Source organism: Biomphalaria glabrata, chromosome 6 (assembly GCF_947242115.1).
Source record: "Biomphalaria glabrata chromosome 6, xgBioGlab47.1, whole genome shotgun sequence".
In the NCBI taxonomy this organism is placed as follows: Eukaryota; Metazoa; Mollusca; class Gastropoda; family Planorbidae; genus Biomphalaria; species Biomphalaria glabrata.
Genome location: NC_074716.1, coordinates 15,422,248 through 15,445,343, shown reverse-complemented (window position 1 = coordinate 15,445,343; position 23,096 = coordinate 15,422,248). Strand labels below are relative to the sequence as shown.

The 23,096-nt window shown below is 31.7% G+C and overlaps 2 protein-coding genes across 5 annotated transcripts; one reads left to right on the top strand and one right to left on the bottom strand.

Annotated features, from left to right (window-relative positions):
• Positions 1 to 2,996: 2,996 nt before the first annotated feature.
• Positions 2,997 to 9,968, bottom strand: LOC106057612 (ras-related protein Rab-39B-like). Its single transcript, XM_013214882.2, has 2 exons — positions 9,591 to 9,968; positions 2,997 to 8,954 (listed from the first exon to the last, which is right to left on the bottom strand). The coding sequence occupies exons 1-2, from the start codon at positions 9,806 to 9,808 to the stop codon at positions 8,531 to 8,533; spliced, it is 642 nt and encodes a 213-aa protein (XP_013070336.1). The 5' UTR covers positions 9,809 to 9,968; the 3' UTR covers positions 2,997 to 8,530.
• LOC106057611 (solute carrier family 35 member F2-like) lies at positions 9,948 to 22,198 on the top strand. 4 transcript variants are annotated; one of them, XM_013214879.2, is made up of 10 exons: positions 9,948 to 10,030; positions 13,692 to 13,909; positions 16,048 to 16,154; positions 17,654 to 17,850; positions 19,015 to 19,174; positions 19,312 to 19,468; positions 19,590 to 19,645; positions 20,490 to 20,644; positions 21,143 to 21,256; positions 21,846 to 22,198. In XM_013214879.2, the coding sequence occupies exons 2-9, from the start codon at positions 13,770 to 13,772 to the stop codon at positions 21,224 to 21,226; spliced, it is 1,056 nt and encodes a 351-aa protein (XP_013070333.1). In that variant the 5' UTR covers positions 9,948 to 10,030; positions 13,692 to 13,769; the 3' UTR covers positions 21,227 to 21,256; positions 21,846 to 22,198. The 4 variants fall into 4 exon arrangements, with proteins under 4 accessions (XP_013070333.1, XP_013070335.1, XP_013070334.1 ...); XM_013214881.2 differs by lacking the exon at positions 9,948 to 10,030 and adding an exon at positions 10,056 to 10,145; XM_013214880.2 differs by lacking the exon at positions 9,948 to 10,030 and adding an exon at positions 10,074 to 10,169.
• Positions 22,199 to 23,096: the final 898 nt, after the last annotated feature.

The window sequence follows — 23,096 nt, the reverse complement described above, 5'->3', positions numbered from 1 at the left end:
GAGTGAAAAAAACATATTATAACAGTGATAGAGTAGTAGGAAGAAAGTAGGACCCATCAGCTCTAAACATCTTCTTAACACGGGCCGTAACTGACTAAAGCTTATTGATCTTTTTTTTTTGTGTGGCTCACACACATCATAAACATGGGCCATGTACAAATGTCAAGGTTGGACTTATGTACTCAAGCTGTAAGTGGCTACATGCAATATATACTGATTATTAAGTGCACCAATCGATTGTGGGGACTGCGTCACGTGATTATATAGGTTAGCCTTATGTTTACCCGAGATTATTGTTTCTGTCCAGGTCATGTTTTAATGAATAAGAGAACACACCAGGCGGGCTGTTGGGCTTGTTTGACTCATTTCTCATCACTCCACTACCCAAGTAATGCTTACAAATAACTTTTTTTTAAAAGGAACATGCTATAAATCTATATTATTTTTCCTATATGGAATTGCCTAAATTCTAAACAGAGCTTTTATCAACATTTCATTTACATTCATAATTGTCCCTCTTTCCTCCCTTCCATGAATTCCCCGATCTTTGTGTTGTAATTCCTACTATTTAGGGCTCAAAGGTTTGTTTGTGACGTAATGTTTGTTTTTATTCTTAAAAATATGATGACGCAAATGAGGGAAATGGCGTCATAGAACGTGAATATCAAATTGTAATTGTTAATTCCGATTTTCTTATAGAAAGAGAATGTATATATCATAGTCTCTATATATAGTATTCACTTATAGCTTTATGTCTATGCTTCACACTACTTTGCATTACAATATGTATTACATGCAGTGAATTAAACTGTTGAACTAATACTTGTAGTAGATTATATACATCTTATAGTGCGGTGCCAAAATGAAATAATACCTGTATCAAGTCTGTAGCGCTAGATGAACACTGTTGACCTGATGCAAAACTTAGCCTACCAATATTTTTTTTTTAAATTGCTAATGGACTCTTTCTGCTCTGAGGTCCTCCATGAAAGTGTGGCGCCAAGTTATACGAGGACGTCCCTGTTTGCGCTTTTCTAGTAATGACTTCCATGTCATCGCAGTTCTAAGTATGCATAATTTATTTTGTCGGCGAACGTCCCGCAAACCTCATGCGACACTCTGTCACAACCTCACTAAGTAGTCGACTATCAGTTGGGCATAGGATTTCCTTGATTGAGACTCGATCTCTATAACTGACTCCTAAAATTCGTCTTAGCCATCTTTGTTGAGCCGCATTTAATCTTTTTTAAAATTTCGGCAAATGACTTCCATGCTATTCAGTGCACTTTATTAATGGAGCCCAGCGACTGGGTAGAAATGTGTAACCTCTCTTGGCTACGCTCTTGGAATTCGGTGACTGTAGTTTGCTTTAAAATAATATTGATGAGGGTGTTTTCAACCTCAAAATTATCTGCAGGGAGATTTTAAACTCAAAACCAATGGATGGGTTTTAAGCTTAAAGCCCTTATGTAAGAGAATTTTGAGTGTGCAGTTTGCTTTTTTTATATTGAAGAGGTGGTTTGCAGCTTCAAACCCCCCTGGAGGGCGGTTAAACTCACAACCATCTGGATGGGGTTTTAACACAAAAACCTCTCTTGGCTACGCTCTTAGAATCTGGTGACTGATGTATGCTTTAGTCTTACATTGAAGAGGGGGTTTTATCGTAAAAAAATAAATTCATAGGTTTTTTTTTAAAACTCAAAATCCCCCTTGGCTATGCTCTTGGAATTTGGCGATTGTCGTTTACAGTATTTTGTTGTTGTTTTATAGAAGTTGGGGGTTTAAACCGCAGAACACCATGGAAGAGGATTTTAAGCTCTTACCAAAAATAAACAAAATCAAAGCAAAAATCAGTCACAAAGTTCCACTCTCCCCCCCCCGGCACTTAAATCTGACCGAACCGGAACTTTAAAAGTTGGTTTCTATTCCCATCTCTAATCTAGATACCACAAACCCCATCCGTCAAAAAAAAAAGCAAATGTCTTTTGATCAGAAACATAGGCCTATATTTACTGAGCTCACTTTAGCAAAGATTTAGGTCAACTAAGCTTTTTATCCTTGCTTTGAACAATTCTTTGAAGGTTCTAAGGTCTATACACACACTCATAGCCTACATTTCTCTCTCAGAGATACATATATCTTTTACTTTACTTCTTTATCAGTATTTTTGTAATGAAGGAACACATCTTAAAGAATGGAACTATATGTAGCATCTCATTCTCTTCTGATTTTCAGTGCAGTAGTTTAATGAAGTCATTGTTAATTGGAAGTATTAAATGATTGTTCCATGGTTAAAGAACTAAATGTTTAGGCTAGTTACAAGCTGAAACTTAGTCGTTTTCTTTAAACTGATTGCTTGAGACAAATAAAATGATATAATACATGTATGTTTCTTATCAATTAAAATAAAGAAAAGTAAAGTTTCCCATTGAGACCATGTGGTCTATAGGGCAGATGATGTAAAGGTCATCTGTTTCTGTGGTTAACGAGGGTGTCATGTGGCCAGCACAACGATCAATCGCTTTTACTTGTCCCCAACTAATGTCAGGTACCCATTTAAAGCTGGGTGGAGTCAAAGGTGCCCAAAGATCCCAAAATTAAAAATCCCAGGATTCAAACCCGTGACCCTTTACTGCTCAGCCACTGTGCCTCCTTTCTTATCAATACGTACACTAATTGCCCTCGTGTGTCTAGATGTCAAGCGACTTTTATTTACATTAAGTATATCTATGATCTAAGGCTATTGAGGGTCTTAACTGACTTACACAATGACCAAACACTTAGGGTGTTCCCCCCCTCCAACATGTAAGGAATACATCTCAACTTTATTTTACTAAGAATTGAATACGCCTACATCTGCTTAGTTGTACTACCTATTAGGAGCAGTAAACCAATGACCAACCATTAACAACAAGAGTTAAAATGTGTCATTTTTGTTCTTGAATGTCACTCTGTGAACTATTGACACATCTAATTAGTAACACAACAACAGATACTTATTTGTAAACAAAATTGTTTTTTTAATGACATCAACATGGTAAACAAGGATAGCTCTAAATAGAACACATCAGTAAACCAGAACACCTAGTCCAATAGTAATTGTATTCTGACACCAGTAAACAATCAGACAAAAACTCAATTGAAAATTTTAAAACTATGCATGACTTGACTGAACTGAAACACATCTAGAACTGGAAAATTTAAACTGGAACCAACTAACTATTACAATTTAAAGGAAAGTAAAAATACACAGACACAGAAGTTACATCCTAGATATAATATTTACCGGCAATTTCATCTTTGTTTAAATAAAGTCTTTATGACTTACCTCCCTTCATTCTAAAATTTAAAAATAAGTACCAACACCTACAATAGCATATTATAATTTCCATCCAAAAAGATGACTTGCTTTACTTTCAATAAACTATTAGGGCATTGTTCTAGCTGATGTTAGATGTCTAAACAAAAAAATGGAAACAGTTTGTTTTTTCTGTTAGAAACTATGCAACTAAATTTTACAAGACCAATGCCCTATATATTACCTTGTATAATTTGTGCTTTTACTTCATAATAAAAGGTAATGTTTCTCTGATAATAAATAAAAATTATGAAGCAATACAAGATTGTTCTTTGATGCAACTAGATCTATGTCATTCAAACATCCCAGAATAGCTCAATAAAGTTGTTTTTTTTACTCCTTTGTCATTTCCTTAGTTTTAAATTCAATGTCTTGAAATAAGTAATTACAGAATAAAAGTCATACATTGACTTTCATAAAATTGTAAAATGTTCTAATTGAAAACATATAAAAATGAAAAGCTCCAAAGTAAAAATACATGTTTTGCTTCATGGTCACTGCAATCTTCATTCCTAGTGTAAGTCCACAAATTAACATTGGATTATTTTGAACACTATGTTCAAGAAAGCCTAGCAGTACATCTGATTGCTTCCTATTGCATGGAGTTAGCAGCGATTTCCCAAAGACAGTTTCTTCACAAGTGAATAAGTTTTCAAGTGTGAGAGAGTATGTTAATTGTCTTTTATATTATATATTTATAGAATAGAAATGTTATCATTGGAGCCTACAAACATTCAAGCTTCATAAAAATGGTAAGTTTTTTTTTTGTTCTTTTTTTTAGAGATATGATCAATTAAGAAAATGTACACGTGTGAATGGATAAGTCTGATTAGCCAATAACATCATTGACACCTGGCCCAAACAACTCTTAAAAAGAACATTATTTTTTTATGCAAATGATGCTACTTAATCTCAAGTCCACCAGTCAAAAGTCCAACCATCAAAATTACATGCAAGCCAACAGAAAAGTATAATTGTTAAAACTCCACAACTTCCTGATCAAATTTGGAAAAAGGACTATTCAAATCTTTTAAGCTTTTGACATTAGCATTTTTTAAAAAGCAGTGACCAGGTTATTATATCCACTCATTACTCTCCACTTTCAATATACCAGTAATAAAAAAACTATGATAAGACAACTTTTGGCTAAATCATGAATGTCACACAAAGGACAAGTGTATAAAATATGTACTAAAAAAAAAAAAAGGTCAGCTTGAACTAGTTTTTGCTTTAATTTTATTTCAATTTGTTTTTTGGAAGTATCTGCATTATGATAATAGTAGCTTTATGTGTTGTGGGATTTAAACCATAAATTGCACTCCGGGGAGGATCAAGTACATGCAATTAACATGTTTTAATTATGTTTCTTGTTGTGAAGACAAGATCAAATGGACAATTAATGATTTTTACATGGAATCTCAATATACAGAATACAGTATAGTTTTTACAAAGAAAAAAAAAAAAAAAAAAGGTTATAATATCAACCCATTTGAGGAGTCAGAGGCAACTTACTAAGTTTTCATACAATTTACATTTTAGATTAGTACAACAAGAATTGTTTTGTAATATTAGATAAAAAGAAACTACAACAGAAGATGTCTTCCCAAAGTCTTGTTTTGTGTGTAACGTATTTATTGTAGCATCTATTTGAACTAATGTATAATAATTAGTAGGAAGTTGTTTTTTTCAAGCTTCCAGCAAGCAAGTAAACAATAAAAAGCTTTACAGTTTAAAAGTCTTACATTTCAGGCCCATTTTATGATACAGTATATATATAAAATAAAATCTGCATTACATTAAGGTTAAAATGTTAAAAATTAAAAATATTAAATGTGTAAAACATATTAAGTTTCAAATTTTAATAGAAAAAATATAGAAGGAAATGTTTCAAGTTTCTTTGTCAATATTTCACAGATCAAGTCAGACAATGAACATTAATCTTAATTAAAATCAGATACATTTTATAAGGGATAGCACTTAAAAAAACAAACCCTGACAACTGAATAAATATTTTAATTAATGGACTTTTAATGTGACAACAATCAAATCATTTTGATATAAAAGTTAACTTACAAGTTTTAAAATCAAAATCACTCAAGAATTTAAAAAAATTGAAATATTTCATTATTATAAACACTAATAATAATTAAATTAAGTTTCTGATTTTGTAAAATGCTGTACATGAAATTATTTTTAAATATTTAAAGAGAATAAGTTCATTTCTATAAAATTGTTTTTAAAAAATCTGGCAGATATGTTTTACTCAGTGATATTAGTGTAAATATGTAACAAATATGCTTGTAAACTATAGAATCAAGAGAAGCACATTTAAAAATGCATCATTTTGTAAGCATAAAGATTCAATAGAATTTGTCTTGTTTGCATTGCATTACTATGTGTAATAGAAAAAGTTGGATAAAAACAAAACAATGTGTATTAGATAGGTTGGATATAAACAAAACAATGTGTAGTAAATAAGTTGGATGTAAACAAAACTATGTGTAGTAGATAAGTTGGCCATAAACAAGCCAGAATAAAAAAGTTCAAAATTTAAAATTTCCATCAAAGTTGAGAACAAAATAAAATTTAGCCAATGGAAATAACCAACATCAATATTTATTTCTCTGCAGGTCACAAATACAATGGAGCTAATGAAAAAAAAAACAATGTCAATACTTATATTTATTACTTTGCTGGGCTAATTTTGTAAGGTTCTGTCCCTGGTCAGCCAAGTACTGACATTCCCTAGCCAAGAATTTTTACTATCCTAAAAATGGAAAACTTAGGTGTATATAAGCAATGCATTCTCAGATGATAGTTAGGCAAGTGGATTTTCAAATTCTCTTACCAGGGCAACTAGACCAGTTGAAAAAAAAACTAACATGTTTTTACAAATACACTACTGTGGGAACTATTAATTCTAGGATATTTATTATAGGGGCACATTGTCAGTAATGAAAGAGAGTGATTCACTCCTTCATTAGGGAGAAGAAATCAATGATGAAAGAAGTCACAGGTATGGTTCTAGGCTTGGTCAGAGGGAGTACCCCTAACTTTTCAGAGGATTTATTTATGTCAAAAAAATTGTCATTTGAGTGCAAGACATGGCAACCAAGCCACCAGCTAACCAAAACTTCATTCCAAAAGTTTGGATGTTAACAAGTCAATGAATACATTTACACACAAAAAGCTTTGAATAATAGAAATGAAAACTAGAAATATCAGCCACTGAGATGTCCTTTTAAAAAAACTGAAACAAAAACAACAACACCAGAAAGAGCAAAACAAGACAATATCAGGAGAGACTAGCAAATATAAAGTGAGTATTCATAAAAGTTCACTCAAATGAAGCCAATGTAACAGATACTTAGCAGGCTCAACATACTGACTAGAGAGAACAAAAATGTATTCAATCATCCAATGTTTACAATACAAAGATCAGTAGTCAAATATGTTCAATAGCTGTTTAACTGACATACATCAGATTGAATAGTTGACAGACTAATTAAACAACTATTCACATAGTCAAGTTTCATAGAAATAGAAATACATCGAGCAAGAGAAAGCAAAAACAACATAAAATTGTATATATCACAGGAATAATAAAAATGACAACATACTAGACTTAGATGTCATAGTAACATACATTTAAACATTCAATAATGTGAACATTTTGTCATAAATGAATATGCTTCAATAACTGGTGAATGATGTCAGAAATTGTACAGTTTCTCTACCCTCCTCCTTGTCTGAATAGATTACATTTTGACAACTTTGTCAGATGAGTAGTTTGGGGGGGGGGGGTCGCCTCTGTGGTAAAGTGTTTGACTTCCAAAGTAAGGGATCTTGAATTTAAATCCTGGTGAAGACTGGGATTTTGAACTTTGTCATTTTTAGGCACCTCTGAGTCCACCCAACTCTAATTGGTGCCTGATAACTTGGAGAAGTAAAGGTGGTCATTGTTCTGGCCACATGGTATCCTGGTTAACCATTGGCATAGAAACTAATGAGCTTTATATCATCTGCCCTGATAAATCTGAAAGGAGAACATTTACTTTATCTTTAGCTATCAGGATAGTCTGTCCCAAGCCACATCCACAATTTCAAATAGTTAAGTAGTGAAGTTAAGTGTTGAGAATTGTTTAAAACATTCACTTGAGAGATAAATATTTGTTGAGCTCATTCTATTTAGACTTGTGGGAGAAACTTACTTAGAAGTAGAAAAAACAAACAATATTTAGTACTAACAAATAGAAATTTACTCCTGGAACATGTCTGGTAAACAGCTAATGTTGACAACTTAACAAAGGTGCAAGGAGAACTCAATTGCACAATGTGAAAGTAAACTTGTCTACTGGCTCAAGTTAGCAGTAAAACAAAAATTCAACGCATAATAAAATAAAACAAGCAACATTGGACTAAGCCAACAAAATGTTAAAACTTATAAGTTGTAAAGAGAGGAAAGATGTCTAATATTAAATTTCAAACTACAAAGTGGTCATTTGATGTGTAAAGAAATTAGTAAAAAGTCACAGCCATCTATATATATATATATGTATGTGTGTGTGCTTTTACTGCACCCCTATAGTAAGTTTTTTTGTTAAACTAAAATAGTAAGAATCTGTATTCAAACAAATAAATGGGAACAAATGAAATGGTGAAAGAAAAAAAAAAGACACACATCAGTGCAGTTACTTTCAAAAAGTATTTACACAAAATTCACATAATTAATTTAATATACAGATATAGTGAGTGATCCATTGAATTGCACAATCTTTCGAAGTATTTTGTGTATTCAATACAAATGTTACATGCATAACGTTTGAACAGTGCCAGCAGAGCATTAATCCAACAAGCCCAACAAATTTCAGGCCTTGGCATGGGAGTTAAATTAGTACACTTGCTATATACTAGCACTGATTATGATAATTTATACACTTAGAGCACTAGGTTACCCTAACAGTAGATCAAGTCAGGGCCATGGAAAATTTGATGTATTCTAAAGTTAAACATGCAACAATAAAGGTAGCTAGAACTGAAGTTGTATACTCAAAGCAAAGTATTTGACATACACAGTGAAGCAAGCAGTATTGCAATTAAGGGCATCAGAAATTGTTTAGGCTAAAATACTGCACAAAAGAAGATGACGTAGAGTAAACATAAGTGGATTCATTAACAACAACGACTCTCCGTTTCAGCCTCCACAAGTTGCACTGTTTCTTTGGGCTTGGCAAATCCTGCTTTCACTCCATCCCAGCCCTCTTCAATTTTGATATGACCATCCAGTAAATGCTGATATGTGTCTTTGGCGATAGAAGCAAATGATTCCTCTACATTTTGTCCACTTTTTGCAGAGGTTTCAAAAAATTTAAGTCCATGCATTTCTGCAAATCTTTTCCCTTCTCTGAAAGTGACTTGCCTTTTTTCTTCATTGTCAGCTTTGTGTCCCAGAATGACAAAAATGGCTTTGTGTGGTTCAATATGTTCTCTGGCTTCTTCATACCATGTCTTTAGGTTTTCAAAACTACTTCGTTTAGAAATGTCATACACAATCATAACACCCACAGAGTTGCGGTAGTATGATCTGGTAATGGATCTGTGTAAAAGAGACAAAACAGAAAGTTCTTTTCAGTTATTGAAATATATTAAACACACTTTAGAAGAGATTAACCATTAAATTGATTAAATAAACAATATAAATGCCTTATTAAATAAATTCTGTATCATGTTTTTATAGTATATATATTTATATATTTATATATATTCAGATGGAGGGGCTTGGTGGTTGAGTGGTAAAGGACTTGGTGGTTGAGTGGTAAAGGGCTTGGTGTCAAAACTGGTAGATCCAGGGTTCTGATCTTAGTGAAGACTGGGATTTTAACTTTGAGATTTTTAGGATGATCCTGGGTCCACCTAACTCCAATTCATTGGTCCAATGAAGCAATAGTTTGGGAAAGTAAAGGTGGTTGGTCATTGTGTTGGCTAAATGACACCCTCATTAACAGTCTGATATAGAAACAGATATTATATCTATAATCTTCCCCAACTGATCCACAAAACTAAAAGTGATTAATTAAACGCAGTCATAAGTCATAGTAGTCATACTCATAGACATAGTCATAGTGACAGTCCATAGGCGGGCCATAGCACACTAACATATATAAGTCATTCATAAGCATGAAAGCTGTGCTAGATAATATGATGTATAAGGCAAAAATAAGAAGATTTTTACCTAAACCTTTCTTGACCAGCAGTGTCCCAAAGTTGAAGTTTAACACGAACACCAGGCTTTACTTCCATCAAACGAGCATAGAAATCAACACCAACAGTTGGGTCACAAGATTCGTCGAATTTCCCATCAGTAAAGTATCGAAGCAATGAAGATTTGCCAACTGTACTATCCCCTATAAGGATGAGTCTGAACTGGTATTCAAAAATTGGATCACACATTTCCAGACTATTTCAATAAAATAAATTGAAGGCAGTCGTAGAGAGAATTATTGTTATGAAAATGCCTACATTTATTGAATCGATATACACTGTATAATCAATGCAACATTAACATGAGCTCTTCTGCGTTTTCTTGAAACTTCCTGTCACAGACTGTTTTTGTTTATGTCATGTGACCTAAGCTGTAGTGTGATTCTTTGCCAGTCTTTGGCTAGGGGCTAGGTTATTTAATAATATAATATAGTATAGTATACAATCTAGATCTAAGAGTCTAGATCTAGTCCTAGTTTAGACATAGACCTAGACCCTATATCTAGATCTATAAAATCCAGAGAAGGTCGAGGTTTATGATTACTTACATGTATTACATGTGATTCTAGATCTATTATTAAAATTATTTTAATCTAGTTTATCTAGAACTAGACTAGACTTATGATGACTTATCTATCTAGCAATAATTAATTTAAATAATTATAATAAATAAATCTTTTGCGATTACAAATTGAGGTATTAGTATACGACACTAGAAACGCTAAATTAGGTTTCTGTTATATTTTCAGAATTTGCAGAAAAAAATGCAGATTACAAATATGTAATTTGATTTCCTCGGAGATAAATAGTTTTTAAAATATATATTTTTAAGTTTTATTTCTAATTACCATATATATTGTCATTGGAAATACGCCATTTTGGTTTTAAGGCTTAGTACTAGACTATCTCCCTTGAATTACTTGCCAACTTTTTTCTGTTGCTGCTTTGTCTTTCTTTCTTTCTAGCAGCTATTAGATCTAATATTAAAATTCATTTAAAATGCAAACAATCTTTTGTACTTTGAAAAATATCTAAAAATCGAAATTAAAATCATGTAGTTAAAGTAATAACAACAGACAAAAAAATTTATAGAAAAATAAAAAAAATAGGCTAACTCTAAGCCTAACAAAATATCTTTTATTGGCAAAATAAAAGTAATTAAATAAATAGATACCAGTACCCTGACTTTAAATACATAAAAATAATAGACATTAAATGTTATTTAAGATATTAAAAGCATGCAAGAAAAAAATCAAATAGCCAAATAGATCTAATCTGAATAGATTGTAAGATGAAATATTAATCAACACTTAAAAATTTAGGCTAAAGCATCATACTCCAAGCTGTGGATTTGGCAAAAAACAGTTACATGTGGCCTCTTGTGGTACAACCACATTAAAGTGATTACCATTTGTATGCAATAGTGTTATGTTGCAGCATATATGGTTGTCTGTGTGAGATAGTATGTATGTGTTTGCATCATGAAATAAAGGTTTTAATAATAGCCATGAGTATTTTGTTTAGTTGTGGTTTGGTGAGAATGTATAGGTGTCTCTTTGCAGTAGTGTAGCAGCTGCAAGCATTTCTGCAGTTGTGGCCCATGTTGTATCTTTTTTCATCAGCTCCATATGCTGCTGTTAAAAAAAAATATGGTAGCTATAAGTACAAGTTCTTTATCCTTCTCTTATTATGTACGGTAACTTATAATCATATTGAATGAAAAACAATGCACAATATAAGAACAAGCAATATCTACAACAAGGTAGAGAAAGTAATGATAGGACTCCTTTTATAACAGATTCGGGAAATGTTACAATGGCATCACAGTTAGTAACCTTGTGATGGCTCCAAATAGGGATGGGGCGATGAAAATCAAAGGCTTTATCAAATCTCTTTAATGAGATGAAAGAGCTTCAAGATAAAAATACTATGTCACTACTTCTGTGGACCAAATAGGGGAGGGGGACTAGAATCTATGACAATCAGAGTGTATTTGTCATACGTAACTACTTCTTGATGTAACTACTTATAGACTGCCGGCCGACACGATATGATCCAACCACGGGAGTTTTTGTCGTACATAACTATCTGTAGAAGCTGGCCGACATTATAGGATACAACCAAGAGAGTTTTGATCGTGACATCGTTTATGTTGGGTCACGTTTCAGTCTTAGTCTCATCCGACTAGACCTCAGTTGAACTGCATGTCGGTGAAACGAACCGACAAAGAAAGCGAAGAAGGATACATTTTGACCAAGTAAAACACCGTACCTTGCCCTTCTCCCTTTATGAGCATACCAGCGATCCTAGCAGTAGATGACCTAATATGACCACGGCGCCGGCGAAGCTCCGAGCAGGGGAAGGTGATGTTACATCACACCTAGTTCTGCCATAAAGACAAAGATCGCGTGTGACGGCCGGCGCAGCGAGGGTTTAAAGGTACGTAAGAATAAACGGAGACAATCGCCACCTGTACGGTACGGCGGGAGAGAAAAACTTGCTTTGGACTCCGTAACGGAATGTAATACATGGGCGCTAGTGGATCCATGTGAAAAGAAGGGTTGGTAGGTGGAGTCGCTAACCCCCCCCCCCCCCCCCCCCAACAACTACACATCTTAAACAAATTTAGTGTAATAGGTGAGGAGTTGTTTTTTTTTTTAATGAACTTCGAAAGTAAAGATGCATAAATTATCTAAATAGTAGTGTATATGCTTCTTATTTGTTTCTTTATACATTGGCTTTTGTTGCCCACTCTACGCAAAGTAAATTTCAGATTGTGAAACATGATAGTTTAACAGGTGCTACGTAACGTTTAACAAAGACGTTCGTGATCTAGTTACACTCGACCTATCCTCCCTCCAAGAGAGGTGGAGCCAGAGGTAGTGGTAAGAGTTATAAACACAGACATTAGTCCTATCTGATCATAAAACACACGCCAAACAATCTCTGGTAGACAGTGGACCCCACTCAGAAGACCTCACGGCAAAAGAGAAAGGGACACTGATCTGTGTCAGCTTCATAAAATTCTTTCTCTTCGTGGTGTGATTTTACGAAAATAGAGAGCGCTCAAAATTCGTTAGAAATGTATAGATCTAACTGTAGTCTTAATCATCAACAGATAAACATAAAAGTATTATTTCTTATAGTAATAAGTTTCCCGTACTAGATCTATATCATTTATTGTCATCTAAAAAGACCACTAAGTCATAATGCATAATTTTGTTCAAAAAATAATAATAATTAAACATAACATGTATATCTAGATGCGTGTTTCATTAACTCATGCATATTTGTTTTTTATTTTATCATTATTTCGCTTTGCTTGGTGAGTTAATATATTAATTATAGATCTAATTGTTAACATGTATTTTTTAATTAATAATTTCATAAGTAGAAAAAAAAGAAGAAACAACAAGTTAATCAATTTATTAATAACATTTTATTTAGACCTTCATTTCACTAAATACACTTAAAAAAACATAAGTTGACAGCATAAGAACAAAAACTCTCTTTAAAAAAAGTTATTGAAAGTTCAATATAGGTAAGGGAGATAAATATGCTTAACAAACAACATGGTGGTCGGCAAAGGTATCTGCGTATCTAAACTATTACCCAAATTGAAATTTAAATTACAAATAGATCTAATCATCTATCTCTAGATCTACTTTTACCAACTGAATTGTTTTTGTTTAGCGCAATTTGATGCTTTTAGCTGACCACATGACACCCTTGGCTTGTTAACCTGGGCCACAGAAACAGATGACCTTTAGTAGGCTACATCATCTGCCCCATAAATCACTAGGTCTGAAAGGGGAACTTTTTTTTTAAACATCTGTCAAGTGCAATTTCTTTCCCTTGTTTAATACCACACAGAATAATTAATTATCAATAGTTAATTAACTAATTGGTTACATTTTTTAAAATTGATTCTTTTTTTTTTTTTTTGTCAGGTACAAGAAATAATTGTACAAAATTTCAACTTGATCTGAGATTTACTATATGAGTGAGAGTGACATAAAGTTAAATCTTTTTTTTTTTAAAGTATTGTGAACTTGTTCAAAATTCATTTCAGATTTTTTCATTTGCTAAGCATGATTTGACAGATATGTTATTTTGAAGAAGAGACTTGAAATTATCTGCTCTGCTGGACATGACTGAGCATTTCACAGATGAAGAAACTCTGTTGACCTGTGATAACAAATTTAATGTGGTCTTAGAGTTATCAAACAAACAAGATGTAACTAAGAAAGGTCAAAGAGTACAAGCACTTTTGAAGTTATTATGCTCCAGGTACATTTTTTATTTTATTTTTTGTCCCTGGTTTTGCTTTTAAAAAAATACTTATTACTGAATAGTAAGAATTATTATAAAAGATAATGCTTGAAATAAATAAATGTGCGCTAAACATTCACCAACACACAAGATTGTTGATGGTATGTTTTGTATGTTACTTTCAAGCATTTTAAATGTAACTGCCAATTTAATTGATACAATGTGCATACAGAGATAAAAATAGAGGAGCTCAGGTCAAAATCTTGTTTAAGGTTTAGGCTTTTTGAACACGAGCTGAGAGATAAATCAGGATTATAATGAGAGATAAATCAGGATTATAATGAGTTGCAAGCTAGAATTCAAACCATTCTATATCTAGCTTAATAAGTCCAATGGGATTGGTATAACTCTCAAGCTTGATGTATCATCTTTGATATTGTTACATATTTCTGAATCTTCTGGCTAAATGTACTAGTAGGCACACAAATAAAAACACTGTAAAGAACTTGACGACTAAACTTTCAGCTTCATATAACTTTAATGACTATTAACTCTAACAATTCGTCACTGTAACATGTAGCGTAGAAGACTGTACAGTATTGTCAGTTTACAGTTAGCTATACTTCGTTGCAATTCATCTCTTCACTTTGTTGCAATTCATCTCTTCTCAACTTGCATCGAGCCGTATTCCACAGAACAGACCAACGACACACTTCCCAGTGTCGCTCCAGGTCTCCCAAAGCTGAACCAAGTCGTACTCAAGTCTACCGAATCAGAGCCGCACACGTCTTACATCGACTGTATCGACTGTAACGGCTCAAGTCCACTCCAGTTAACTCTACTCTAGTTAACTTGCATTGAATCGTACACATTTCACTTCCACTAGAGCCGCACACGTCTTACATCGTCTGTATCGACTGTAATGGCTCACTCATGACTGACTTTCACATTAACTTTCTGGCTTATATAGAGTCCCTAATCGCTCCTCCAAAGTTGTACAAACACTGCTAGTATCATCTGGAACAACAAGTGAGGAAACGTCACATCCTGTCTTTATTTTTACATGTAGATTCCAGAGAACACCTGCTGCAGTGTCATCAAGCCGAGGTCACACGTACTGACCTTTTTCTGTCACTGTTCATTAATAACTGTCCCCCTACTTAGATCTGTTCGTCCCCTGGAACAACACGTGAGGACACGTCACATCCTGTCTTGGTTTGTACATGTAGATTCCAGAGAACACTCGCTGCTGTGTCATCTCGCCGGGGTCATACGTTGACCTCTACCTATCACTGTTCATTTGTAACAATATTTTACAGTTTGGCCTAATTATTGGACACATTGCTAATTAAGGTATGGTAAATATACACAACTTCAGTACACTTTCTGGCCTTGACATTAAATATAAAATGAAGTATAAAATTACTGGATCTTTTTTTCAATTCTCATTTTTAAAATACCTCTATTCAAGTCAGAACTTCATGGAACTAGGAATCAGCATGGATGCTGACCTCAGAAACGGCTCTAACAATTTTCCTAGAAATTTAACAGTTTATGTATATCACTGAGAAAAGAATTATTTTAGTTTGTTGGCCACACTGCGAAAACTCTAGTTTGACCATTATAATTTTTCAAGTAAAAATGAAAAACATTTCAATTTGGCTATAAATCTGAGTAAAAAAAAAAATGTGGCATAGTCAGCAGAAGTGAAATGATAATTGAGTTGTTTATTAAATTTAAAGTTGCTTAAAGTTTATTTATGGATTATGTCTAGAGCTAGTTCTAGATGGCTTTATAATAAAAGTACCTATCAATATTTACTTAATTGTACAATGACCGCTGCCCAGATCCCAGTTGGTTTTAGATTAAAGGGAACAATATATATATTTTTTTTATAATAAGAAGTAGATTATCTCCAACTCTGAAGGAACTTCAGAAACATGTAAAACATTTTAAAAACATGTTTTAATATAATTTTTAGTTGGGTGTTGATGTTTAAAAAGTAAACAAACAAAACAAATGTGCTAAAAATTGAGACCTCTAACTAATACAAAAAAATACTTCAACCAAGTTTTATTCCTTCTATTTGAAAATAAAAAGATAACAAACTTCAGATAGACACATTATTAATATTTAATTGTAAAAAAATTTTTCAGACAATTTCTAGAGTCTCTGTTTCTAGGTCAGTTTGTATCAATATTGTTATGTGGTACTGGTGTATTCTCTGGCCTCTTACAAAATGAAGGTGTCAATGTACCATCAGGTAAATTTAAGTAAAGCATTCTAAAAATCATTTCTATTGCCGCAAATGCTGTTGTTTAGAATATAACTAAAGTAAGTAATGCGTGCCGGAATTGAGAAACAATGATTTAAATAAAGACTGTGGCATAACACTATTAGACTAGGTTAGGATAGCAATGATAATAAAAAGGCATATGGGAATAAGACTTTGTGGAGTTAGCTTCAAGATATTGACATAGGACTTAGACACTCCAACTGTTATTAAGAATAAACCATACTTCCTCTTCACTATTGTCTTGTTTACTATTTTTAATCTTATCATCTCTTGTTATGTCCCCTGTATACAACTCACATCAATGCAACATAATTCTTCAGCTAATAACATGAGACACATTTAGCTTTCATTAGTCACATCTATCACATCTATCATTTTATCATCTCTTGTTATGTTCCCATGTATACAACTCACATCAATGCAACATAATTCTTCAGCTAATAACATGAGACACATTTAGCTTTCATTAGTCACATCTATCACATCTATCATTTTATCATCTCTTGTTATGTTCCCATGTATACAACTCACATCAATGCAACATAATTCTTCAGCTAATAACATGAGACACATTTAGCTTTCATTAGTCACATCTATCATTTTATCATCTCTTGTTATGTTCCCATGTATACAACTCACATCAATGCAACATAATTCTTCAGCTAATAACATGAGACACATTTAGCTTTCATTAGTCACATCTATCATTTTATCATCTCTTGTTATGTTCCGATGTATACAACTCACATCAATGCAACATAATTCTTCAGCTTTCATTAGTCACATCTATCATCTTATCATCATCTATCATCTTATCATCTATCACATCTATCATCTTATCATCTCTTGTTATGTCCCCTGTATACAACTCACATCAATGCAACATAATGTCTAATAACATGAGACACATCTAGCTTTCATTAGTCACATCTTTGCTCATTCTTGGATTTAGAATATAGGACAGAATCAATTATCGAAATAAAAACTTTTCAACACTATTGAAACATAAGACTAATATTATTGGCCCTAACTGGAAATATTGGACAATTATACATGCTCTTTTCACTAATATTGTAATATTGCTTTCTTACCATAGTTACAGACCCCAAATTTTCTCAACATTTTAGATTTTCACTCATTTGCACTATATTTGTTTTTTACTTTCCTATTTAAATTTTTTTTTTTTTTTTTTTTATTATGTTTTAATATGTGCTATTTATACTGAAGAAGTGTGATAATTTTTATTTTAACAATTGTAAAAAAAAATTTTTTTTTAAAGTACACTTGTAAGTCATTTTATCAAATAATAAATGCAGAACATTTTTTTTAAAATTGTGCTTAAAATAAAGCTGAAATTCTTTTACAAGATTCAGAAAAATTGTAATAAAAGTAGATAAAACAATAGCTATTTATTTTTGTATTCTAAATTTAACAAAGTTATCATTATTTCATTTAACCTTTATTAGCTCAGAGTTTTCTTGTCTATTATGCACTGGGCTTGGTCTTCACAACACAGCTAGCCTTCAATCAAACGGAAAGAAATTTACTTAAACTTCTCAAGTCCACTGAAATATTCAAGTACCTTTTAATTGGAATCATAGAGGTTGAAGCTAATTTTATGGTTGTGAAAGCCTACAGTTATACGTCAGTAACTAGTGTGCAGGTAAGACTTGTAGTTGTGAGAATAATGACTTTATATATATATATATATATATATATATATATATATATATATATATATATATATATATATATATATATATATATATATATATATATATATATATATATATATATATATATATATATACATATATATATATTTTTTGTCTATACTTGCGTCACTAAGCTCTTGAAAATTGCTGTAGATAATACTGAAGGTTGGTTATTGGAATGCCATTGACTTTTATGTTACCAATTAGCTATAGAAACAAGTAACTTGATCTACTCTGTCTGATATGCCAATGGCACTTTGTATACATCACTTTAAATTGTTCAATTTGTATTTCATTTTGATAAAAAACATACACACCCCAATCTTAACATAATAACATATCTATTTAAATTATCCGATCCAAGTGAACCCACACATAGGATGTCAAAATATCTCAGTAAATTTTAATTTGAACTATTTTCTTCAGATTTTGATAAGAATTTATGTTGGTTCCATAATAAGAACAACTTTTAACCAACTAAAAGTTAGATACAGAAGTTAGGGGGAGGTGCTTGTGAATTACAAGACTTAACTATGCACAAACTCAGAATTAATGAATAAGTTTCTTATATACATCCATTGAACCTACACAACTTCATAGACTCATTTGCTGAGACTTGACTCTATGGGATCAACACCAGTCATCATAGATGGCCTGAACACTGCAATGTTGCAACCTGTGGGAAGTGAAGACCAATATCTTGTTGCAACCTGTGGGCAGTGAAGACCAATATCTTGTTGCAACCTGTGGGCAGTGAAGACCAATATCTTGTTGCAACCTGTGGGCAGTGAAGACCAATATCTTGTTGCCACCTCATAGAGATGTGGGGATTGTACATTGGGCTGTCAACTTGCTATCTCAGAATTAACCTTTGCTGGCAGAAGGTTAACATAGTTTTGTAGGTGGAGCAAAATGCTCATAATGGGAAGACTGAAACAGCAATGAAAATAACTTGCAAAATATTTTATCCCTTGATGAGTTTTTTTTACATGCATGTTTTTTGTTGTTGTTTTTTTACTTTTATTCTGAAGTCAGTTTATCTAAATCTAGTGAAAACTTTGTAAATGCTTGAGTTTAAAAATATGTACATTTAATTCCATTAAATGTTTTAGATTTTAGACTGCTTCAGCATCGCTGCTGTTTTACTTTTATCTAGACTGTGGCTCCACACTCTCTATAGATGGTGTCACTACTTGGGGGTGACTATCTCTGTAGTAGGTTTGGGAGCTCTAGTGGCTGCAGATGTAATTACTGGCAAAAATAAAGATGAAGGTAGTATAAATTATTAAGAACTCTTTTTTTTTCTTCTAATTTCATTATTCAGTTGTTGACTGAAGCTTATGTAATAGAAATTTCTTTAAATGGCTAGTTTGTAACAATTACTTGATTTTTTTATATTTTTTTTTAAGGTTCAGATATAGCTTTGGGAGATAGTCTAGTCATCATTGGTGCTATTTTGTACGGTTTTAACAATGTTGCTCAGGAATATGTTGTAAAGAATTATAATAAGTCAGAGTATCTTGGCATGGTTGGATTGTTTAGTACTGTTGTCTCAGGGATTCAGGTGTGAGTACATTTTAGGATTTTTAGCATTACCATTTTACTATTTTATTTTGTTGGAATAACATAACAAATATTGTAAAAGGAAGATTTGAATGCTTCATATTCTGTTTGTAAACTGTTGCAGAATTATTTTGGAGCGTGAAGAACTAAGCAATATAAATTTTGTCTCTTATAAAGTTGGTAAGTTGATTGTCTTGTAATGTGTCAAACATTTTTAATACACAAAAGTAAATAATATTTTTTAAAAAGTCCAAATACACAAGCCTTTTTTTGTAAAAATGTTTTTGCAAAGTTTTTATCAACTCACTCTATCTGTCGGATGGAATCTTGTACATGTTATTTCTCCCACATTCCATTCTCAGATCAAGTTGAAACTTTTCAAGATTATTCATTGTCAATAGCAACACATGAATCAATAAAAAAATCAACAAATGGTTAATCAATTAGTTGTAATTAATTTAGTTTTATATAGAAAATGTACTAAGCTAAGGGAAGATAACATTTAGTAGAAAATCAGGTTGTTCACAAAAAAATTTGAAACTAAAAATAGATAACTATAAAACGTTCTATTTTTATAAGTATGTGAATAGCTCAGTGGTAACATATTAACCCTCCATTGTGGAGATTTGACGCCTTAGGTTTGGATTCAGACTTGTGGACCTAATTTTTAAATAGGTTTTGAAAAGGCAGCACGGAAACCTTTTCCCAGGTACCCCCCTCATCTTCCTCTCCCTAACTGGTCCACAAATGTGTGTGGACCATAGCACACTGAGCATGCTATAAGCATGAAAGCTGTGCTAAACAAAAACATCATTAATCAAAATATTCCCAATTGTGTAAATTTATTATTGATAGTCTAGAACTCCAGATCTTTTAGCAAATTAATAGATGATTAATTATGATTATTTCAAAATAATTGATGCAATTTTTCTCAATATAAGTTTTGTCTTTAAAAAGTATTTTTAAAAATATTTTTCTAGCTGCTATTAAGTTCAAAATAAACTCCAATTCTTCTATTTTCCAGCTCTTCCTTGGTTTGGATATTTCCTTTTCTTGTTTCTGATATACACGTGTATGTCCTGGGTAATTCAAAAAACAAGTGCAACTGTGACCAACTTATCTCTCCTTACTGCTGATTTTTATGCATTGATTATTGGCATTTTCATCTTTGGTTATTCTGTGAGTATATATATATATATATATATATATATATATATATATATATATATATATATATTGATTTCAATTATAGTTCAATCATTCTCTAATAGAAATTTAAAATCTGAATTTTATTTAGATTTTTCTTTCAAACCCAAAATAAAATCTAAAAATGCTCAACTGGGTTGCAACCATCCATCAATTTCATTTATAAAAATGTGAATATAAAAATGATATATTCAAAAGTTGGAATGTCCATTCTAATAGGGATCATTAACAACAAAGTTTTTCAAAATAAACAAATTATAATTTCATAACCAAATGTCAACATTACAATCTGATAAATGATATCAAATATTTCTAATATGGAATTATAATTTTTAAACATTTACTGCTTTTTTTGTCTATACAATTTTGGAAGATTTTATTTGTAAAAGTATAATTGTTATCAAAGTGATTACTTATTTTAGACAATTTGTTTGTTATTTATTTCAAGATTTTTTTGTTTTTTCTTTCCAGTTTCATGCTCTGTATGTGATAGCATTCTTTGTTGTACTCTTTGGAGTTGCTGTTTACAGTTTTCAGCCAACAGAATCAGCCTAAAACTGAAAAGGAAAATCAAAATTTAACAATGTAAAATTTTTAGCTTTTTTTTTTAAACTTTGATTATAACAATATATCATTTAGAAATAGATGAGACCTTTTCATCATCTGCTCTATAGATCGCAATGGTCTGAAATAAGAACTTTATTTAAGTTTTTATATTAAAAATGTGTTGCTTCACTTTGAAATTTTATATATAATGAGTTGTTAGAATTGACATATTTCCATGTCTAACAGTTGACATAAATGTTACGTTGCAAACTGCATAAACAACTACTTTCACTACAATATTAACAAATTTTAAGGACTCATTTCAACCAGAATGACACATTTGTATCTATTCGTTGATACATCTGATTATAAGTTTGTGAGTAATGCTTTTGACAATATTATTATTTTTAAAAAATTCTTACATTATCACTAACCAATATCTTAGTTGCCATGCCAAAAAATCACAACTTCAGAATTTCAAAAAATAATCACTAGAAACTGAAAATAAATTAAACTGGAAACTGAATGATGCTGTTCTAAAATTGTGGATTGTTGTTTTTTTTTTTTATTTATTTTCTTTCTGGCATTTTTTTCCATGACAGATGATGTTTTTTTTCTTTCTGCATAGTGTCCTTTGGAGAATGGTCTGGAATCAGTTGCAGCAAATCTCAACCCTCAATGTTTTTAATCAGATTCAAGGAATAACTAATGTTCATATGCTATATAATGTTCAAATATTAAATAGGAATAAACTTTTACAAAATAATTATAATTAACATAATGTTGTATTGTATACATTACTACAATAGTTGAAAATGTCTTATTTTAGCCATTGTTTTGTTACATTTATAAAACCAGTATTTTTTAGTCAAAAATTTAACATTCTTTTATAACATGTTGTATGTATGTATAAATTTGTTTTATTGTACAAATCTATATCCTCTTTTTAAGACATGATCTGGCCAGTAACAATTTAAAAATTGTTTTACTAAGATAATTATTGATGTATTAATGTCTACATGTATGACTTTTTTTGTCTAAATTATTTTAAGTTTTACAGTACTTTACAGTATTGTACTTCCTGATATTCTCATAACAAATACCTATTTCAATCTATTGCCCTGTCATTAGAAAATGTATGAAAATGTGGTTTTAATAACCCATATTTAATAAATTTACTTTTGTCCTTGTAATCATAGCCGTATAAATAGCTTGAGTTAGTTTTGGCTATAAATGGAAATTTAAGTACATTTTTCTAAAGAAAGTTAATATGTTAAAACTACAGCTAGTCTGTTTTTTTTTATGTGGTATACTTTGATTTCTTTTATAATTCTAAATCATCACATTTCTGATATTAGTTACCATATAAAAAAAAATTCTACATAAATTAATACAATAATTTTTTTATATTATTTTCACAAATAAATATTTTTGCAATAAGTATTTTAACTTTGTATTTTGTAAGACCCAAATTTTTTAATGAAAATTTTTAATACAGTTGTATTAGTTTAATGAACAAGGCAATTAATTCATCTTGGCTGAGACAGAATGAGACTGACTATGCCGAGATGAATTACTGGTGTTTGGTCTTTCCTTGAATTGGGGCAGGAAGCATGCTGTAAGCCGATTCTGGAGCTGCAAACTTTGCGCTAGAATTTATATGTTTTAAGGGCTATCAGAATGCTTTCTTCCTCTTGATATATTCTGAGACTGTCCTTTTGCTATCAGCAGTGCAGTCTGTCTCCATGCATCCAATCTTGTGTCATTTCATCCTGCATACGTTCATTGGTATTTGTAATCCTGAGATACTACTTGCAGATATCTCTGTAGCTTGGGAGTCCTTGGGTTTGACTTTTGGCGAGCTTGGGAATTCTTCCAT